General features: G+C 38.3%; 1 protein-coding gene across 1 annotated transcript; it reads right to left on the minus strand.

Annotated features, from left to right (window-relative positions):
- Positions 1-7,993: 7,993 nt before the first annotated feature.
- Positions 7,994-11,479, minus strand: LOC117293712 (BTB/POZ domain-containing protein KCTD8-like). The gene has a single exon (XM_033776128.1). The coding sequence runs from the start codon at positions 11,015-11,017 to the stop codon at positions 10,271-10,273; it is 747 nt and encodes a 248-aa protein (XP_033632019.1). The 5' UTR covers positions 11,018-11,479; the 3' UTR covers positions 7,994-10,270.
- Between the last annotated feature and the right edge of the window lie 12,649 nt (positions 11,480-24,128).

The raw sequence follows: 24,128 nt of genomic DNA on the forward strand, positions 1-24,128 counted from the left end.
AACAATATATTCACGGCCTCCAATTTAGGTGTCGTCAACAATACGTCTTGTTTCTGCCAGGCATTTTCCCGGGAGTGAGATTTGCATGATTTTTACTGTACTCGGCAACTAGACTCGCACCATAATTTTGTATGTAATTTGACTCTCGAAATGGCGACCATGGGCAAGACAAAAGCCGTGTGACGTCATAGCAATGTATTAAAAGTTTTATAAGCCTGCATTTACCACATTCAGGCAGAAACGGAAATGTTTATTGTATAACTACTTAGATTGCTCTGTTCGTACATTTCATCATTATTGTACAAAGTGGAGAATTGTGCATCCGGTGAGTGCTTTAACTTTATTCCCAACAAGAAGCAAGCCTCATCGACCAGGATCCTAAAATGCTAAACCAAGTGCAAGTAAACCTTGTTTTCAGTGCAGTTTTGGCACGCTATAGTTATATAATGCTTAATATTTTGTGACCCGAAGTGTTTCAGGTAAACCGTCAACATAATTGTACCACTGACTGATTAATTAACAGTTAAAAACCTGTATAAATAAAGACAACTTGAATTACCATATCCCGAAGGTCATTGCCTGTTGTTAGTGTTAAGTACGCTACCCATTATCGATGTGATCCGTATAATTCCATGAAAATATTAAACACGCTTCTTGTGTACAGAAACGTCATGCCAGGAATGGAGAGAAAAGGTAATACGAAACAGGAACTACCGAGGTTATCCTGCAGAAAATATAGGTTATCAATGGTTGTAAAAAATATATACATTTATGTATACTATTTAAACATATTCCCACATAGAAACATGCCTGCTTGTGTGTGTGTGTTTTGGGGGTGTTTTATTTCACAAAGCTCGGGCAGGTAAATTGAGTATACGGTGCTAACACACATCGGGGTATGTGGGTAAAACAAAAAAATTAATATTCTATATCTCCGATGCAAATTGCCATCTAATATGTTAAACATATTAATACATATACATTAGAGAGTTGTGCAAACTGAATGGCAATAATAGCCTTAATCACCATCAGTGTAACTCTCATGCACTCAAATCTTAGTCATGAAAAAATGGCGGGGGGGGGGGGTAATTCTGCGGCCGGGTGGAGACTTATAAAGTATAAACCTAATGCAGATTGCTTGTAAATAAACGCACATTCTCTGCATTGGCATTTCTCACAGTCGCAGACCAACCCCCCCCCCCCTTTCCAACCCAATCCCCCCGCCGGCCATGATGCGAGCATTGGTGAAGACACGGATAGGGAGGTTTTCTTGTTATTACAGGGAGCCTAATCAGTGCAGGTGTATCGCACACTAGGGGAAGAGGAAGACTAAGCGGAGAAGCAATATGTCCTCGGGCGGTGAATTTATTAATAAACCGGGCACGGGGGCCCTTTGGCTTGAGACACGAAAAAGAACGGGGAAATGGCCACAGAGGGAAAAACCCAGTCAGTCCAATTGATAGAGTATTGGAAGATGACCGTGAGTGCTTGGCAATGTGTGCTTAAGTAAAAGGGCTTCTTCGATCATCTTCAAATTGGATCGGCCAACGCTATCTGGCGCTCCCAGTGGCAATTTTTTTTTTTAGTATAGAATTGCCATTCTCAAAACATTTCCTGATTTTTTTTTAAGCATTCCCTTTTTGGAATCGATTTTGAAGAAGAAAACATTTCTCTATTGAAAAGCACTAGGACAGTGGCAATTTGTAGGGCTACCGAAAAAATTTCCTCCCAATAAATGGGTTGATAACATGAATACCGCGAGCTCTTTGTGTTAACAATATGGGTCGATAAAACATCCGTTTACGGCTGCAAACGATATACCCCCCCCCCTCCTCCCCAATGAAAAATATATCCTAATTTTAGAGCACAAAAGAAGCATTTTGTCGGCTCGCTAAAACATGAAAGACTATTTGCAAAATAAATGATCCTTTCAAGGCCGAGTTGCCGAGTTCAAAAGTTAAGTGCTGTACAAAAATTACTGAGCCACATATTCATAATGGCGCTTCCCGCAGACCGTCTTAATGATGCATAATCTATGGTGCGGAGGGTTCGTCATAAAGCCTTGGCCTTTTAAAAAGCATTCCCTTTTATAATATGACATTTTCCCCACCTTCGCGCCGAGAATGAAAGGCACAGGCTTGTCCTACAGTCGAGGAAATCATGTGTAGCTGGATACAGCCTAATGACGTCATATATCAGGTTTCACTTCAGGGACAAAATGGAGGGAATAATAAAGCTGCAGGCAGCATGCTAGCAGGTTCCGTTTTATTTCCTTTTTTCCATGATCCTGTTTCTCAATTTGAAAAATACCTAAGGTGTATACTTCTCGAGTTTGAACACACCTCTGATGGTACCCGGGAGTTAATCGAGTCAAGACACTTTACATTAACACGGTTGAAAATCTCAATATACACCAGTGGTGTTAAACTTATTACAAAATCGTTTCGAGGTGCAATTTTTAAAGTGTCCAGGGTGGATGTGTCAGCGTAAATATAACTAAGAAAATGTTTCACGGATGTGGCCTGCCTGTGCTGATTCTCTGAACAGAACTTGTTAAAGGGAGTTGACGAAGTATAGATCAAGGGTATATTCAAGTGATATTTTTCCATCATCAACCTTCCCCCGATTGAATGAATGACAAATATCATTGATTTCCATGATATTATTTAAAAACAAATCAAACCGAAGTGGCCATAACAAATTGCTTTTTTCTCACCAGTGACCATGTAACAAATCATTGGCTTTTGAGTATTGTGTTTATATTCTATCAAGATAGCTTCTTGCAAATGCCAGTTCTTGTTCTTAATTATGTCACTTTTCGGCAAAACTACGAGAGAGTCTTAGCGCCACATAGAAATAAATATATACACCATCGAGCGCACATCGTTTACATTCATTTGGCGGCAATACGCTTCCGTACAAAACAGCACGGGGATATTTATAAACAATGCAGACATGCAACTTTCTAATTGCAAAGAGGAATTGGCCGATCACACTTAACATGTGTACATTGATTTCCAGTTTTCTATGAATTGTTTTGAAAAAGAAAAAGAGGAAATCAGCTGATCAGCTGAAAATACAAGTCCCATCCATTAAAGGTAAGAACGGAAACATTACCACTCATTAGCATACATTCTTCCAGATCTACTTTAATAATTATAATTGTTCACAGCGACTTTTATATTAAGCAAAATTTACAATTTGTGTTCATGTACATCATTCAAGCCTCTACTACTTTATACCATGGTTAGACCATCTCATTGTTCCATTTAGTATGAAACTTTGTTTTGTTTCTCTCTGGCGTTAATTTGTTACTAATTTGCTCGTTTTGTTCAAACCCAGATAAAGTAACTCAGTCAATATTTTAATATTGGACGAGCATGAATTATTTCTTGGGAGACTGTCATATTCAATTTTCACTGAACTTTAAGATTACGAAACTATCTCTATTTGGTGCGTTTGAATATTACATAATTCGCGTGTAACCTTACATTTAGTTATGTAACTACAATGTGTTTAGATTTTAAACACAAATGTGGTACCCACTTTTTAAACATGTTATCATAAACATGGTTATCATTTTGACACCTGCTCACATGGTTTGTAGCATTCAAACACACACAACAATGTAAACATGTTTTAGGCTATATAAAGGGTTTATGCTTAAAAATGTTCTGTTAAAAATCTAAGCACTTTTGTTTAGAGTGTCCTTATGAAACATGTGTTTTTAACTCAGTAACCTTTAATTGTGGTTTCTTTTCCTAGACATCCGCCATGGTGGACCCTAATTGACAAGGGGGTTAGAGACAACCACCTGTTGGCATTATTGATTACAGGGTATGTAATTGATTGAGTGGAAATAAAATGGGATCGATTTATTGAATGATCGATACATAATAAACCTTCAGCAGAAGGTTCTAAAACATTACGGTCACTGCTGGTTAGCATTTACCGGGGCCCAATTTCATCACAGTTGCTTAAGCACAAAACGTTGCTAAATGCACAAACTATTGATACTTACCAGAATCAAGTTTCCAGCCAAATTATCATGTCACATGAACAATGTGACTGGTATCCTGCTCCATGTTGCTTAGCAGAAACTTTGTGCGCAATATTTCTTACTTCGGCGCTATGAAATTTGGCAGAGCGCTCTAATTCATAAAGCTGCGGAAGCATACACAAATAGTGTTTTGCTGCATAAGCATACACAAATAGTGCTAAGCAATTTTCTGCGACGCCAAATAAGGAGGACTGTACATTCACAAATGGTACACACAAGTAGTGTGGTAGTTTTGGCTGGTAACCTTGCGCTAGTAAGCAAAATGTATTAATGCTTAGCTACTTTTTTGGACAGTTTTAGGCAGTTTGGCAAGGATCTTTACCAATTGTTACAATTATTTCAAATTTACAGGTCCCATTTCAAAACACCAATTCTCTTTAAAAGCCCATGTTACACGAGGCAATTGACAGGCAACTCATCAGATAGTTTTCAGTTGTTTCATTAGTTTTCCTAGGGAAAGTTAAATACAATCTCACAACAGAGCCAATAACAGGCGACCAGTTCTAAACATTCTCTGTTAAGAAAATTAGTCATTCACGTTTCAGTTGTCTTAATTCTGTTTTTGGGGATAGTGATTTACTGACAGAAAAATGCATCTTGTGCTGCCAAAGTGTTTCTTGGGTATTAAGACACTGCAGTTGGTTGCATCCACTGATATGGCTGGGGGAAAAACGTGTCCTGTGTGGCAAGGATGCAAGTGTTCCTTTTACATTCAAGGCATTTAATAGTTACCTCCAAGTTATCTTAAAATATTGCCCTGGCTGATTTTACCGTGAGGGTTATTAATCACAGTGACGCCGCTGCTTTCGAAATTCATGCAAGAATTTTGATCATGGCCGGTTATTGACGATGACCCATTTTTCTAGTCAAACCCATCAAACAGTTTGTTTTTCTTATCCAAACAAGCCAAGATGCCCGCATACCGGAAATGTTTAACACATGCAGTATCCTCAAAACTATAAAAATTGTAAATTCCTTTTCCACATCACATAATATTAATCGATAGCAATTGTGCATTTTGTAGACCAATTGTGTACACAACCTGCAATTGTAGCAAAAACAACTTGCCATGTTGATCTGTCAATACAATATAATTTTTTTTTATTATGAATATTTTCAATAGTCCATGTACAGTTTCCCACAGTGAAAACAGTCCATGAGAACTTCTTGTAAACACCCGTGAGTCGATCGTGTCATCTTATTTAACAACACAAAATAGTGGACTTTTGCATTTCAGGTTCTTCACCGGCATGCAAAATACAGTAGTGTTCATATTGGCAAGTTCATATTTTGCGTCGTGTTTTTTTTTTTTTAGGGTTGGTTTTTATTAAAAGTGGCCGTATTGAATCAGTCAAATGGGTAATACGGCCAGTTCTGAAGGTCACCTGCAGGCGAAAATTTGAGATTCAATTTTCCCTACATAATTTGTTGGATTCCCAACACACGGGACAGTTCAGGCAACACCTTTTCGCACCAAGCTTTCTTCAATTTCCCCCTATGTAACAAGTACTTTTTTGTTTGTGATAAAACTGCACAATATTTTTTTCAGGGTACATTTCCATAAGTATCATGATCCTACCAGTGAAAAAGTATTTGGAAATTAATGCAATTACATGGTTCAAACGCATTGTAAACCGCACGCTTATACATAGTTAATGTCCACAATTATTTCCCAATAAATTTCTAATTAGCATTGTTAGTACGAATTACGTCTCTCGGGTGCACCACCAAACTAATTACTTTGTTTAATGAAAGGAAGAGGCCATAATGAGCTTTCCTGCTGTATATTTCACGTGCTGTAATACTTATACATTTTGTGTAGTGATGTACCTTTATTTTTAAATTTGAGCGATGCAATTAATGGTATTGGTATCTTTGTTTGATTCTACACGCATCTATGGGAGTATTACAAAGCCATATGGTGATTTTGGAAACGTGCATCTTTGGTAAACTATAACAAGTGATACTGTTCGTTTTGTAGTGCCATCAAAACTGTTCTTTTGGAGGACAAGGTGTTTTACAGGCCTTATATTGTTTCTACCATGCAGAGCTACCAACATTTCTATCTCGCAATCAGGAAGATTTTTCACAGCAATCAGTGAGACACTTCGAATAACATTCAACATAAAGGGGTTTGAGGCATTGCATGGTGAGGTATCAATGTTGGTTTGCAGTGACACATTGTGTTTACTTTCCAGGTAGATGTGGTTCTTTTGCGAGAATTCAACATACAAGAGGTCATTGGGGCACAATTAATTGTTTAGATGAACAGGCTATTGCCTCCATTGCTTTGCTATTGCCTCCATTGCTTTGCTATTGCCTCCATTGCTTTGCTATTGCCTCCACTGCTTTGCTATTGCCTCCATTGCTTTGCTATTGCCTCCATTGCTTTGATGTATCGAGTCAGACTGCTCACAAAGCAATCTATTAACAGCTTAACCAAATCAAAACATAGCTAAACCATCTTCCTCATTCCCGGTTTGTATGGAAAACAAACGGCAAACGCACGTCGTTATAATTAAATACACTGGACACTATTGGTAGTTGTTTAAAGACCAGACTTCTGACTTGGTGTATCCCAACATATGCATAAAAATAACAAACCTGTGAAAATTTGAGCTCAATTGGACATCGAAGTTGCGAGATAATAGTGAAAGAAAAAACACCCTTGTCACACGAAGTTGTGTGCTGTCAGATGCTTGGTTTCGAGACCTCAAATTCTAAATCTGAGGTCTCGAAATCAAATTCATGGAAAATTACTTTTTTCTCGAAAACTACGTTACTTCAGAGGGAGCCGTTTCTCACAATGTTTTATACTATCAACTTCCCCCAATACTCGTTACCTTGAAGGTTTTATGCTTATAATTGTTTTTGAGTAATTGCCAATAGTGTCCACTGCCTTTAAATTTAAATTTAAATTCAGTGTCAAAATTTAAGTTCAGTATCAATACTGTTATAGTGTTTACGGGAAAAGGCGAATGTCTCCATTGCCTAACTGTTTTTCAAAGCAATATATAAACAGCTGAACCATTTCCTTGTTCCGGTTTTAAGGGAAAACAACGGCAAGCATACATCCTTTCATAAAAATAGGCTGTGGTAAAGCATTTCGAACCAAAGATGCATTACGTACAGAAACGCTGCAATTCGATCAAGTTATTGTTAACAGTCTCTCGAACTCATGATATGACCAACATAATCAATGACCTTTTCAAAGGATAAGACAATATCAATAATTAATTTGTTCAGAGTGTGAAGGTCGTACAAAAACCAATTTTCTGTGAAATTAATTCTGAAATTTGTCACATTCAAGGCAACTGTATCTGAGAGCATCCAAAATGATGGCCGAACACCTAATTAATGACAATGTGTTTACTCTTAGAATTTGTTGTTGGTTCACTACTTTTCTCCTGAATCACACAATGGATTAAGCCCAATTTTTGTTTGTTATTTCATTTGTTGATCACATGAAACATGAACACTGCCTGACTTTTAACCTGCTCTTCCATTCCTGTATAATACACTGAAGTTAACAAACCTTAAGTCTGCAGGGTACGGTTATTTTATGAGAGCAACATGCATAACCAATACACATTAGTCTCTGGTAAGCATCAATACTTTTCTCTATAAGAATTAACTCATTTTAAATGCCCACCCTGAAGTAATAAACCATTACTCACTTTTTTTAACGCTCATTAATTTGTTCAGAATACAAGTCCATCAAGTAGGTATGAAAAGTTGATCGTCTTTAAGAGTAAAATTTAACACATAGAGTAAACTGAAAAACAGTTCACCATTATGAAGAACATTTCTACTAACAGCGACCTAACAGTCAAACTCGACTCACGAGGACAGTGAGAAGATCATCAGCCGTCGATTTCACCAAACTCTTCATAACTTAGGATTCATCTTAGAACTTAGGACGGGTTCAGGTCCGTATCCAAATACGAAGCACGAATTGAACCCATCCTAAGTTAGGACGGGTTGCTCGTGAATTCGTGAAATCGGCTGCATGTACCGAACGACATTCTCAACCGGCCAGGTGTGGCAGTAATGGCCAAGGTGGAACGCCATGTAATGCGAGTGTGCAAGATTCACGAGTTCGGGCTAATCACTCATGGAGTGTGCGTGTGTGTGTGAGTGTCAGGGTGTCGGACACAGGACTGGTCAAGCTACTGATTTTTTGTTGTGTGGTATTTCTTCTTCCACATGCTTATAAGTCACAAGCAATATTCGGTGCAATTTAAGAGGTGTCAGTTAAATTAAAGACAGCAATGTGACAGTCAGTGATTTCCTAGAAGTTGGAAATTGTTTTCTTTATTCATTTGTATTATATTATCATGTGAGGAAAGTTCTCCACGGTTTCTCTATGGTTCCATTCAGCTACGCGAGCTTGCATCAGAAACGAATCACTGTAGTTTCATATGAAATGTTGTATATACAATAACAACATATCAAGTGTAAAACCACAATAATAAACATGTTATTGAAAACAAACCAGAAATCTATGCACGTTGCGTGGCGGTATCACTTTGCACATATATTTTACACTTGGGCTGTCACAACTGACAACAACAATTTTGCCGGTTGCCCATCCTCAGAGTCGCTTTTGACTGATAAAAGTCCCCAACAAATAAAAACAGGTAGCTCATTCCACAGTGAGCGGAAGTAGGGCACAACTCAGATAAGGGTTAAATGGAAGTGAAGATCAGTAGGCGTTGACAATATCTACACACTCTATACCCGCACGCAGTAGACACTACAGAGTAAAACTACACAACATTCACATTGCGCCTTTGATCACATCTCGTGTTGTCCATCCATCAATTTCAGTTGGAATTGCCATAACTGCACAATACATTATAGTTATGATAGCGATTCTATTATAATCAAAACTGAAAGTATACTTCACAATATTATTTTATCACACGTTTTTACATTATAGAATTTACTCGGTTTGATTATGATTTCCATCAATGAAGGCTATTTCCTTGTGCAACGTTAGACTGTGCCATACAACCAGAGTGGTGAACTGACTGATGCTTGACCCTTGGCTACATTCTGGGCGCCATGTTGTGCCGGGTATAATTATATAAAGGTGAAACTGACTCTTATGCAATGGTTAACGCCCCTCATTTGGTGGATTCTGAGAACCACACTTTACTCACTGGTACTACAAGGTGAGATATAGAATAGTTAGCTGGCTTTTAAATGCAGCCCCGTGATGGGATAATAATGGGGGAACTACACTTTGCTATACATTGCTAAAGGTTATCGTGTGAAAGTGCTGGCCTATGTTGAAGCCGGCTGTGCCATGTGAAGAGCTTGACGAACATGGTGAGCAACTTCTTTTAAGTATTAAAAGCCAGTCTGCAATCGGTCGTCGGCCACGGGCACGGTTGGATGCTGATAACTCGACCACGCAGACCTGGGCCCAACTTCTTAGAGAGCCGCTGAAGCATAATATACTGCTCATCAATATTGTGTGCTAAGCATTTATGAGCAGGATACCAGTCACAGATTGTACATGTGACATGCTATTTTGGATGGTCTCTTACTCTGGAAAGTATAATTTTGTGGCTTTGCATTTTGTTGTGCTTAAGCAGCTCTTCAAAATTGGGCCCAGGTTAAAAGCGACATGGTGGCGCCCTCAAAAAACCTCATCATCGACCCAGGGAGCAGCCAATATCAAAAATGCATCGTGCAACGCTTCTCAATTTCATGTTTTCACCTCGGCTCTATTCCCGCGTGAAACAACGTCCGGTAAAAGGTCTCCTGTGTAGAGATGGAGCACGAACATGGCCGTGAAGGTGCGTGCTTACCTGACAATAGTTCTATTAAAAACCCTGTCAGGCAGAGTCGCTAAGGAAGAGGAGGAGGATTTAAAGTTACCCCCATCAATCTCTTTCTTTTAAACCCCACAGGCACTGCCAGCCGGTTCCCACTGATGAAATGTCGATATTCTCTTTTTTTCCATTCGGTGGCAATATTCCAGAAATGTCTTCCACATCATTGTTGCCGCTTCTCGAAGCGAGCCGAGTGTCTAACACGATCAATAAAAACACAGGTGAGTCCGATCACGAGTACAGGTGCAGGAGGGAAAATCACGGTGTCCTAAAACGGTTTCCCAGAGGAGAACACTTATTATCATCTGTGCATAATTGTTTGGAATGGTATTAAGTAGTATAATACAGGGGTATCATATACCACAATCTATAGACGCTGGAACACGAACTCGTTATAATGGTTCCACTTACTCTCGTCGCTCTCGGGCGGACCGGAGCTCGTACCTGAAGCACAACAACTGATGAACTTGAAGCCGTGGGTGGCCAGCAGATCAAAAGCCTGTTCCAGATACACGTGTTTAAGATAGAACCGGGCGCTGTAGCGTGAACTCATGCCGCGGTCCGGGTCTCGGGTCTCGTTCAAAGAGTCACCGAACACTTCCCTGGCGAGTGCCACGCGGCCGCACACCAGAATTCTCTGGATCTTCCGGAATTTCACATCAGCTAGTCCATCTCGTCCAAAGGCGAACGTCCCGCGGTACCCTATGGTCAGGAACCCGGGGGAGTCCGAGCGTCCCTCCACGCTGACTGAGTTGGTGCCCACATTATCGGCCGTGCTGTCGGCCTGGGCTGCGTCTGATAACGCGTTGGCGAGACGTGAAAGCCGGTAATATTCAGCCTCCTGCTGCAGTCTCCCGCGCTCCGGGAAGTTCTCTGGTAGCACCAGTTTCTGATTGCGCAGGTAGTCTAGTATGTAACGAAATAGTGTGCCGTCCCGGTCTATGAAGTACCGACCCCGTGAATCTCTCTGCAGTGGCCCACCACGAGCCCGACCCGTGAACATGTGGGTTAACAGGGAGTCGCTCTGCTGGGTTAGGGTGGACAGGGCTGTTGTATACAGCTGCCCGCCAACATTCAACTCCACCACGGTGGGAAACTCAGCATCGGACGACATGTTGCTACGGCACGATGCAATATTCTTGTAGTAGTAATGGTACCGCCACCGAGATCAAGTAGCTTACAACGCGATATAAACCATTGCCCGAGTCCCTAGTCCAACGTCAATGCTAACCACTCAATGTGTGTGGAACTGTTTGCAGCATGCGCTGTGCACTGCAATGCTTACATACGGTCGTCATTTGGGTGGACTAGTAACGGTCATATCCAACGCGCATGAGACTCCCTAGCTTCATCAAAATAACACTGCATGGGAAATCCAACAAAGACGCCGGTTGGCCAACTGGCATATTAATCAGTGACACTCCTATCTAGCCGTGGCTGGGTATTTCCTTATGATATGCGCTGATGGCTGAGGGTCACCCACAACCAGGAAAATAATTATCAAAGAAGCAACTTTGCCAGAGCGCCTGTCTGTAAACACTTGACGGTTGCCTTTATTATACACACAACATGGAAGTGATGAACCACCTTGCATTTGGTGTGCTGTGGAGCCGTAAATGATAATGAGTATTCCACTGTCATGCGTCATTACGTGGACCCACGGCCCATTATTATAATTAGTATTGACATATTATTTTGGAGCGGAAATTTGCTTCCCTTTGAATTCCAATGCATCGCGATAAACCATCACTAGAAAATGTATTTCTATGTGGAGAATAGTTCGGTCTCGTAATTCGTTTTCACGTAGTGTACTAAATGTGTTATCAAATTATGGCCTACTTTTGCTCTATCCACAATCAAACAGCTAATATATTTCAAATTAACATAGTATGAGTGAATGTACACAACTTCCATATTATTTTGGGGCAGAATTAGGCTTCCTTTTGAATTCCACTGCCTCGCAGTATTAACCATCACTAGAGAATTTCTTTCTCTTTGGAGAATAAATCGGTCAAGTGAATCGTTTAACGTATTGTACTAATTGTGTTATTTAAGTTAGGCCTATTTTTAAAGGTGGTTTGTCCACAGTTGTCACTCAATCAAACATTATATAGATTTCAAACTAACATAATAAGCCATTTTGAGATATTGTGGACATAAGGCTTTAAGAAAATATAGAGGAGATTTCTATGCACAGTTAACATTCAATCAATCAGTATATAGATTTCAAACTAATATAATATTTAAGCCATTTTTAGATATGGTGGACATAATACTGCAATATAGAGGTGGTTTGTCTAAATACAGTTATCATTCAATTAGACAGTATATAGATTTCAAATTTACATGATGTTAAGCAGTTTTAAGGTATTGTGAGCAAAATACAATGACACTATTTGGTTTTGGTGAGTTTGTCTGTAGACACCCAAACCAAACAGTGCACTCCTGTAGTGTCCATCATACCTTGAATAAGGCTATGAAAATTAACCAATGTTTTTTCTGAGGGTATATGTTTTCCAAACAGATATATTTAAAAAGTGACGGTACCAATAAAAGTGTTGCTTTTTATATTTTTATGAAGTACTTCATTCTGAAACTAAAGGGTATAGTATATATTTATTTCATTCCAGACAGATGGATTTCAAGAACGTGTAATAAAATAACAGTAATGATTTGATGGGAGTGGATTAATTCTGATTTTTCGAATTTCAAAAGACAATAATATTATCATTATGCTCTTTATTTATAGGGCGTTAAAACCTGTTGAAAATTTATACTAAAGGGTGCCCGCGTTTTTAAGCAAACATTGCATGACACATGTTTCGACACTGATTATTCAATGACAAGAATATTTTGGCTGTCAGAAAATGGAAAAAATAGTACGCCAGCCGGCCTCAATTTATTTCCAATGGAATTATAAACAAATGAATAGACAACATCAGGGCCAAATTTCTGAAGCAGAAAATATTGCTAATAAATTTTTTGCATTAATGAGCAGGATACCCGTCACAAATTGAACTTGTTATAGCTTGGTGGGAACCATATTATGGTTAGCATAATTTTGTTGTGCTTAGCTACTTTTTGTGCTTTGCACTTTGGTGATAATCCTCAAAAGTATTAAAATACTCCGTAAAATATTGTTTGGACATTTTACCGGTGTACTGATCCTAATATAAGATAGTACCAACGGCAACGACAACAACAACAACAACACAACAACATCAACAACAACAACAACAACAACTACTAGCTTTTAATCTTAACTCCTGATTTCTTTGTTTTGAGGCTATATTTGGAAATACTATAAAGAAATCACATTAAAAAAAGACCATCACTTTCCGGAATCCTAAACAGAGACACTCTGTAAATAAAAGGATACCATTTTTGTAAACATTAGCTGACCTCGTGCGTTATCGGTATTCCGGATTTTATTGTTAAGTCTGTTTTTGGGGGATTGGTCTGGAGTTTTGTTTTGGTTTTATAGTTCTTAATTTTGCCTTGTATTTTGTTGAATTTTGCTTTTGATGTCGAATAAATGATATTGATAATAAAATAAAAAAAATAATAATTGTAATAACATTATTCCTTTCCCTATTCACATCAAAATATAATATACAGAAGATACTGTGCGAAATAAATCCTTCTCTGTCAAAGAAAAAATAACCTGAATGTGATTTCTTTTTTACTAGTGAATGTGAGCCCCACATATTGTGTCTCCAATCTCGTGTGGTAGTTTAAAAAAACATGCTCTCTTCAGAAACGCACGAAGCACTTAACCTTTCGAATGGCAGTATAGGGAAAGAAAATGAATGATGCGGCGTATGAAACGTTAATGCGATGGGACGTCGTAAGTATCGCTCGATGGAGACCCACAAAGTAATCAAAGTAAATCGGGGGGGGGGTGGAACACATACAACCAATGCATAAAGAAACATGAGAAATAAATCCCACTTGAGAGAGGCTGTTTTTCCCCAAGAGAAAAGTATATCAGGGGACCCAGTATTATTCTTTATTACAAACAAAACAAAATTTTAATGAAACTGATTTAAATTACGGAGGTTGCGTTATACGTTTAGTATATATTTGTTTATTTCAAAATCCTACAAATAAATTATTGCCGCCACAATTTCTGATTTTTAGAAAAGAACTTTTACAAACTAATTTAGTTTGGTTTTTATGACGAAGCTTTTTACTGAAATGGACCCAAATGTGAGATAGCTCCGAGTTCAATTTGCGGTACAAATAAAACAAAAAACATTACCTCGAAAGAAACTTCAGAATCACGTGTTGTTTTTAAAGGAGCACGTTGCATTGGATCGGACGAGTTGGTCTATAAAAAGCGTTTTGTAACCATTTGTTATAAAATGCATATGGTTGGAATACAATGATCCACAAATATTTGCCTCGAAATTGCGTGGTTTTCCTGTCACATTGCGAACTAAAACGGTCGGCCATTTATGGGAGTCAAAAATTTGACTCCCATAAATGGCCGGCCGTGTTTGTCGACGAGGTAAGAGGAAAACCCGCAACTTCGACTGATACTTGTGTGGATCATTATATTCTACTTACAACATACAAGGTGTTTTAGTCATGAACAACACTTGAAAACAGAACATTTTTGAGATATAAGTGAAGGCATTGTGTCTTACTCAGAATGTATAGATATACAGGTTAAGGTTGGGTTTGTCTCTGTTTCCCAAACGAAATTCTCAGGCGTGCACTATTCAATCTGTGTTCCCTGTAACCACAACTACAATGAATGCTGATTCTAAAAGGCTTCAGAATATTTTTGTAACGAAAAAATCTCATTTTAGTAACGTGTATTTGAAAAGAAAAAACAACAAATAGGTCTTTCCGAAACCCCTGTATGGGCTTTTGCTCAGGTTTTAAAACCAGTAATTGAAAGCATCTTTCACAAAATTACTGTCCTAGTCTTAGTCATAGCCAAATGCCCAAAGCAGTATTTTCGAAAATGGCCCATGGACGCACCGTGATAACGTTGTACAACAAAATTACAAACTAAATAGAACACTCATTCAAGCCTCTGTTTGAGAGAAGGAGAAAATGGCTGCTGAAGGCCTAGACCGAGTTGCGAGACAATATACATGTAGCTCATGGCTGAAATATAATCCGTCAATTCATTATTGAGAAGGGTCTGAATTATAAATGTATTGAAACTGCGGGGTTTTATGATGCTGCGCCAGTCCCAACCCTTCACTATTTTAAACTGTCACAGAGTGTTTATTTTAGGACAAATGTGTTCGGTTGTTATGTTTCATTTTCGGTTGAATTTTGGGATGATCTTAATGTAAATATGCCTCAGCGTGAATGCATTATATTATAAGGAATAGTTAGTTTTGGAAGGATTTTTAGATCATTTCGTATGAAGATTTTTGGTTCCTTTGTCTGTTTTTTTTTATATCTGTTTTCATTCTTGCCGTATGGTCTGTGGTTGGCCTATAGTATTTCACATTTGAATTATTCTTAAAAGCGTTTGTGTTAATCCATCTTTTAATGTTGACAAGGGTCTGGTTGTTCACATAGTTTCGAGAACAGTTAATTGTAGTTCTGTATTTTCTTAAAGCGTGTGTTTAAATCTATATATTTTGGATTGATGAAAGGGGTCTATAAGGTAATCAAAACAAACCATGAACTTCACTTGCTTGTATCATGCGCATTTATACTGAGATCTAAAGGAAAAAGCTTTGCAAATCCACCCCCTACATTGGCCTTTGGTCAGCAGTCAGAGTCCATGTTCATTAGAGTGTGTGTGAAGTAAAGTGGATGTGATATATAGAGAGAGCCGGCTGCAGAATCTGAAGGGTCTGCTGACCCAGCAGCGGACATCCGGACGCAGTCTCCCTCAATCCATAGAAGATAGGACTGTGGCTCATGCAGTGGGGAAACAGCAGTAACGAAACCGAGAGGGAAGGCACACTCCACTCAGAAGTCTTGCACTCCCCCTCCCCCAAAAAAAGGGGGTGGGGCAAACAAAATGTTAAATACATTTTCGAGAAATCGTTGATGATGTTCACAAAGTGTGTCACACTGGTGCTCACAAAAACGTACTTAGAATTCACAATTAGTTCCGTTACAAAACGAATATAATTGCTGACCACACTTTTAACGGAAATAGAAGTTATCTGAGGTAACAGATATTTTTACATGGCTGTTCGCTTTCCTCAAAGAAATGCAGCAAAGAAATGTTGATCTACAAAAAGGTACAGCCCTAAGCAGTCTGGGGAATTGTAAATATATTCATTGATCGCAATGGTGAAAATTTTTATGATGTTACAATGATAATTGAACAAGCAACCCTTGATAAAATTACCATATTTTATTACCATGCTTTGAACGGTGTCCAGGTTATAGAACGGTAAGCTTCAATCAGGAGTAATTGCAAATTATACACAAATCCAATTAACCTTGACTTTGCTTGCACTGTCAAATTTATAAAGACAAATTCAGTGTAGGCCTGATCTTTTTAGGGCAATGTACTTTATCATCAAGGGCACCTCTTTGATAAAAGTGTATTCTACTCGGGGCGCTTCAAAGGGGTCAAAATGGGAGGGGCACGGCGAGCTGCATCTGTGAATTTAGTAGGCCCCACTGTCTGTTTCTTCCTCCATGGTTTGAGAGAGTGGAACGTTTGACACTGTGTGACGATGCAATAGCTAGTTTAATTGCTCACCAATGCTGCAATGAATTTTTTTTTCAAACTTTCAAGGTACATTAGTTACGAGGTCTGTACGCATCTCCTTTTTTTTTTTTTTTCTTATAAGTGTTCAGCCATTGTCCTTAAACAAAGATTTACATTTTCCAAAGCCAGGCAATTTTCTTCGATCCATTCTTCTGGGCCTTATAGATGGATAAGAGTTTCCGGTTGTTGACTTCTTAAGGAGGTTATATTTAGCGTCCCCGTGTACGTCAGAGAGCTTTACGGATTTATGTTTTCTTTTTTAAATGAATGATGTTGCAATGGTGTTTATTTATTATGTTTGTGAAAATACAAGGGCCAGTGATACGTATATTAAAAAGCACGCAGATTAATGGCTGAAAACAGACGAGAAAAAAAATAATCCTTTTCATTTAAGGGTAAAAAGTTAATTTTTGACTATTGTGCCATCAGCTATTTGTTTCCGTAATATTAATTATGACATGTTAGAAGAATATCAATATAACAACGGATTTGGGTAGCTTATACAAAGCCACAAAGCGCTTTATGGAAAATACGTTATGGTAATTGTAACAAAGAAACCGTAGCAAAATAATACGGCAACATATTGCTGTTTCTACGTAATGCAAAATACAAACTGCGAATACAAATTTCAAGTGTCCAATAAAAGCACAATTAAACTTGAGAGAGGTTAAATTTACCCTCAGCCAAGATCCAGCACTTCAGCGTACAAGTATCAATGGGTGTTTGAGACCTACATCGATCATATATTAGTCCCGTGTTTCTTTTCTCAAACTGTTCAAAAGACTCTAGGATTTGAAACCTTGCATGGTGGAAGTATATTTAACACTATGAGAATATCTCTTTTTGAGTAGTGAGTATAATCAGTATATTGTTGTTTTTTTACCCGATACCGAACTGTGTAATGTCGTTGGTTTACTGAGCCCCTCGGGGAAGTCAATCCAAAGGCATTCTATTCGTCTGGAGTGCGAACCCACGACCCCCGCCATTCTACAGACGCTGTCTAACCACACAGTACATCAGACCATCGAGTATGGTGTGATTTTCTAGATTCGTATAACTTCACGCATAATTGCTCATATCTTATGTTGAACTATTACACAAATAAGTCATGAGATATATAACGCGAAGCAAATTCTCATAATAAGCATTTACACAGAAAGCCAACATTAACGATATCCAGCCACCACCTTTGCAACCATTTTAAACACCGTAATTTGTCAGAGTTGCTTACGTGAAAAAAAGTAGCTGGGCACAACAAAATCATGCCTACCAGAATATGGTTACCAACCAAAATACCATGTAACATACAATCTGTGAATGGTACCCTGCAGTGCTTTATAGCTGATTTTTTTTTTATCAGGGATGTTAACTTTGCATCGGGGACAAAGAATATTAGTTTTGGTTTTTACCCATAAAAATATGTAAGCAATATTTTCTTATAAAATCTATGAAACTTGGACCACGGTAACAGTGTGGTATTCGCTTTTGAAGATCCATTGGTTTCAGTACAAGAGAACTATAATAATATAGTGACCTTAACTTCTGTATGATTTACGATCTTGCAAGTTGATCAAAACCAAATATGAACACTTCTAGTGAAAAAAATAATGTAGAAGCGAACTAAAAACAATCCTTCTTGTTTAAACCAGAGACAAAACACATATACACACCCTCTTTTCAATATTAGCATAAACCTTTCTAAACATAGTAAGCCATGTATTCAGTACGGCAATAGTATGATGATTACAGTCTCATGCCCACCATCTCAACCTAACAATCAATGTCTGTGTGTGTCCCTGTCAAATTCAAATGAAACACTCCATCAATTGTGTTTGTATAGCTACAATGCCTGAAGGGAGTGTGCAGACAAATCCCACGACTGTATCATTTCTTTTTAAGGCATCATTCTTCCTTGATGGAAACCTGTTTTAAATATAAAGGGGAGGGTAGTTTCGGGTGTAAACATAAAGAGGATTGTTTTTAGACTGAATATGGTTTTTTTTCCCAGCTGGTTATAAGATGGGTTGCTCACCCCTACAATTGTGACGATGCTATTTATTTTTTGGACAAAAGCAATGGAAATTTGACATCATTTTAAGCTGAAGTGTAAAAACAAATGTCATTCCAATTTGCCTTGTGAAGTTTATGAATTAGGTTGGCTATAAGTATCGGAAGCTACAGATGTGAACATGCTTAAGGGGGATATCCATAGGGAAGGGGCCTTCTAAATGTAAAGAGAAACAAGATCAGATTGTGTCAATTCAGTTTCCAATGTATCATTTTAGAAACAATAAACATCAACACACAAAAAATTAAACTATTTCTGGTGAACACATAGAGTAAAAAATGATAGACTGAGTATGGGTTTTTTTCAGCCGTGTAAAGATGAGTCGCTCTCTCGTACAATTTGACGATGCTATTATTATCATTATTATCATTATTATTTTTTACAAAAAAAAACAATGGAAATTAGACATTAGTTCATGTTTAGGTGGGATATCCATGGGGGGAGGGGGAGGAGCCTCCCAAATGTAAAAAAAAACAAAAAGACAAAAAAAAACGAAAATTTCCTTCAGAGATTTTTAGTCATATTTTGTCAATTAAGTTTCCAAGGTTTTATTTTAGAAATAATAAACAAAAAAATACAAAAAGTAACATACAACTCAAACTTCAACAACTCTTCTGACTGTGACAATAAAATTCGGCCATTTTTTTGTGTATGTTACCATTAACTATTCGACCCTTTAACAAACAAACCGGTGTCGTCAAATGACGCACAAACATTCCAGAGTATTTGTTTTTGTCGGGAAACAGTTTAATCATTCACACAATTATCACAGGTCTAATTTACTCGTCCATTTAAAATTTTCCACAGTGAGTGATTATGATTCGTTACCGTAATTGCTCTAAGGGGAAATGAGGTTCTCCTTTATATATTATCATAACCTACGGGTTTGACACTTTGTCAGTTTCGAGAGTTGCACGGACCATTTCTCCCACCGTTTGACAATCCTCAAACGTTTAAAGGGTACTTTTTGTACGACACAAAACACAAACATTCACATATTTACAAAAATGAATGTTGCAGAATTGGTGAGAAACAAAAATCGCGAAGATCACGGATTTACACAAACTAACACAGTAAAACAATGTCATGAAAATTATTTTCGTCTCATGAGACGAAAATTATTTTAATCATTTACAAACGTATTTTCATGAAATTGTTTTTTTTCTAATTTATCAAAAACTACAGCACCTCAGTAAGTAATATTTGAAGGGAAGCTTTCCACTATCATTATCTTCAAACCCTGTAAGTTTAATGTAAATCTATGAACATTTTGAAAAAGTACCAAAATCCTTTAAAGGTAAAGTATATCGATTTGTCATTGTTCGGCTTGGAACTGTTTCACTCTAGATGTTCAGTGGTTCTAAATTGGCGAACTTATCCTCAATAAATATTCATATGAAATAATATTAAAACCACGAAATTGGCATTCGAAAGAACACATAATTCACCGCTGCTTAGCACAACGCTGACCGCGCACAACAACCCCTGGTCAAAACAATAAAACAAAAAGGGTGGGGTTCATAAAAAAACATGATATCAAAGGTTGGTTATTTATCTGTAGCGTGCTAATTTGGAAACAAGGGGATTTATATACGTTTACTCATCCTAAAACCAATTGTGCATAGACCTTTAATGCGCTTTGCATTGATAGCAATAAATCATTTGAAAACAAAAATGATTAGTACAAGTTTACTCGTCCAAAAAACATGCCTACCTCACCTTTAAAGCGGTTTGCAATTGATGGCAATAAATTAGCTAAACGAACTATAATTATGAGGTCTTTAACGTCATAATAATAATTGATGTAATGGCTATTATTTGCATAACTACATTATCCTAAGTACATCAGGCACTAATGGCAAAGGGTGTGATGTCCATTTGTTTCATAATGTAAGAAGGGTTGCAGTATAGACCATGCGAGTCTTGCGCGTATTGAAACATTTGGGAACACTTTGGTCACACATCTTCAACGAGTGGAGAAAAAAAAAACGAGAGCATAGAGGCACTGGACACCTTTGGTAATTGTCAAAGACTGGCATTCTCACTTCGTGTATCCCAACATATGGATGAAATAACAAATCAGTGAACATTTGGGCTCAATTTGTCATTTAAGTTGCAAGAGGATAATGGCACTAAAACACCCTTGTTGCACATAATATTGTGCTTTCAGATGCCAATAAAACTTTTCAGGCCTGAAGTCTCAACCAATTTAAGTGAGACCTATTTCTCAAAAACTACGTTAGACTATCAGCAGCTCTCCATTGCATGCTCAATGCTCGTTATCAAGTAAGTTGTTGTGCTAACAGTTATTTTGAGTAATTACCAAAAGCGTCCAGAAACCATCTGACAGCCCGATGGCCAACTTGCACTGCCAACCAGCAGACCAAAACACATTTAGTTAATTACTCGTTAAGTTTGTATCAAAAACAGGTGAAACCCTTAACGATATGTCCCAGGACAAGCCAATTCATTTTAAAAGGTGGTCGCGTTTTTTTTAGATGTCGCCGAAAAACCGGCGCGAATGCAGGAAGAATAATCTCTACTTTAACACACCTCTTGCTTGTTCTGTATTCTGGTTGGCTGAAACACGGTCACGTGGGATGAACTAATAAAGGCTAGTGATCGCGCGCGCGTATTTTGCGGGAATAGTACCAGAGCGGGCACTAGTCTTTGCAAATAGACCTTTTCGCAAATACCGGGGCGCGCGCGTAAAGCTTGGAATTAGGTGCATTGTGGTCTAGCTGGTACCCAAATTTGATCCATATATATCCCACAATGCACCTCATTCAACAGTCTGCGCTTGCGCATTGGTATTTGCGATAAGGTCTATAGTGCCCGCGGTAACAGCGCCCTCTCTTGACTTGAACCGTGAACAAACTACAAAATTCGTTTTTCTGTTCTTATTTGACATTTTAAGACCGAGTGTTATAAAACACATATTGACTGGCATAATTCGGTAACTAGTGTACGTCTATTCCCCCTCGGGCCTGCCAGTGACCAGAAGAGGGGCCTATTTCCCTCGGCCTTTGGCCTCGGGAAATAGGTCGCTCTTCTGGTCACTCAAAGTCCCTCGTGGGAATAGACGTATACTAGTTACCTCGTTGCCAGTAAATAATGTGTATAATACTATAGGAACTCACAATCTGAGAAGGGTAACGCCGTAACGCTTCTCAGATTCAAACTTGGGGGCATAATACTGGTAAATTTTTACAATAGCCACATTATTTCGAAGTCAAACGTTTCTCAAAATGCTTTATACTAGAGAAAAATTATGTTGGCTTCTAGCAAATAAGTTTGATTACCAATCATTTTAAGTGTGATAACATATACAATAACCAATAGTTTTGATTGCCATTAATTTTAAAGGCAGTGGCCACTATTGGTAATTACTCAAAATAGTTATTAGCATAAAACCTTTCTTGGTAACGAGTAATGGGGAGTGGTTGATAGTTTAAAACATTGTGAGAAACGGCTCCCTCTGAAGAGAATGATGTAGTTTTCGAGAAAGAAGTAATTTTCCGCGAATTTGATTTCGAGACCTGAGAGGTCTCGAAATCAAGCATCTGAAACGTATACTCTTTGAAATCTTGCAATTATATATAATTTCCGGATTTGTGTCATCAATCTAAGTGTCTCGCTCGTTTTACAAAACGTTTTACCTCCAAATTTGTGTTGCTAAATGAACGAATAACATGGAGATGTTTTACTGCAAACATCATCAAGTAATTCATATCTCTGAGAAAGGTTGCCAGCTCGTGCGTGCACGCCTCCTGTCAATACGACAGCATTCAAAACGTGTCTCCATATAGTTTATCTTAGGGTTGTCTGCAAATACATTTCATTTGAAGTAACATTTGCACTGACATCTTAACTTAATCACAGATAAAGCATGTGCAAAAAGACAAAGCTTAAATTACAGCTCATTTCATGGTATCGTTATTACGAGGGGAACACAATGTGCACGTTCCAATGTTGATAATGCTGGTAATTTTCCGTCAATCAATGTAAAGAAACTGCATTGAGAAAGTTGTCGTTACTCAGTACATTGTTTTGTTTCACGGTTTACTTTGTTTAATTGTTGTTGGTCGAAGAATTCATTTTGCGAACGGTTACTTCTGTGCATGCTTCAGACCTCGTGAAATAACTATCAAACACAAGAGAAACTCGCTAGAAGGAAAAATATAAACCGACAATGAACAGTTGAAGTTTTTATATTGCTTTGTTGATTTGTTTGATGGCGTATTTGCAAAACAAAACATATACATTTATATGCAGGGTCTGACGTGAAACAAGGACCGTGTTCGAACTCATTACATGGCTTTTACAGTGACAACGGCTGGACGTTGCAGGTGCAGCCAATACCATGATAGCCACATCCGAAGTAGCATTTTAACAATGCTTAAGATTGCCCTATTGGCCAAAAACTACCATGTGACTGCAATTGTAGCCAAATTTGTAGCAAAACTATCCATGATCTTTTTAAACCATAACAATTTTATCTTTTACCACTCCCCACTTGTTTTTCTTTTTCTTTTTTGTTGAACATCTTCCAACTATTAGCCTTTGCTCCTCGTATTGTTTAAATAGGAATGTTGATGTTTGTACTTGTTAATTATGCCTATGACGAAGGTCTGGTTTTGGATCGAAAGCTAATAAGACTATCACTCAACAAGATTTTTAGTTTTCCTTTATCATTTGCTCCCTGTTTTTGCTCTAAGAATGCTTGTGTGTGTGTTGATACTTAGTTTTCTGCCTCTGGCGAAGGTCCAGTTTGGATCGAAAGCTAAGGCCATAAACCCCTATTAATTTTACCAAAAAAAATGAAATTTAACAAGAACAATATTGACATTGAAGTGGATCATAATGATCTGTAGGGTACACCTGATTTTAAAATTCACTTGTTTTATAGCTACGGCGAAGCTTTACTCATGACAAAAGCACTCCGCCCGTGCAATCGGTTCCAATGTTGAGGGGTGATGATTGGAACGTGCAGCGGCCATACAAGGCATCACGCCATACCGTCTTGCCTATAATTTAACCACGGCCTGCATGCCAAATTGACACCTTCACGTTTCACTTCGAGAGACACTGCATGGATGTGAAATCATGATCACTCCTAGTCTTGATTCCAAGACTTTCGCTTTGATTATTTCCCAGCCTCGTTACTATGCATGGGATGGGCAGCGCGCCATACTCGTACTGCCCGCTGAGTAAGTATATTCTCGCGACCAATGGCCAGCGCGCCGTATCGCCTGCTAGCTTTGCGCAAGTCAATTCTTTGCTCCATTCTGAAATCAAGAGGAAAAGTGCGCCCTCTGTCGTGTTTATCACGTTTACGTTACGAGTATGAGATAGTGATGTATTGAACCAAGACTATAGATCACTCCCCTGCTGGGGGTAAACGAACGGAGATAGAGAGAGACATGGGTGCCGTGGATCTGGGGGTCGAGTCGGTCA

Source organism: Asterias rubens, chromosome 8 (assembly GCF_902459465.1).
Source record: "Asterias rubens chromosome 8, eAstRub1.3, whole genome shotgun sequence".
NCBI classification, from domain to species: domain Eukaryota; kingdom Metazoa; phylum Echinodermata; class Asteroidea; order Forcipulatida; family Asteriidae; genus Asterias; species Asterias rubens.

Coding starts and splice junctions, on each gene's coding strand:
- LOC117293712 (XM_033776128.1), bottom strand. CDS start 11,017: ATGTCGTCCGATGCTGAGTTTCCCACCGTGGTGGAGTTGAATGTTGGC.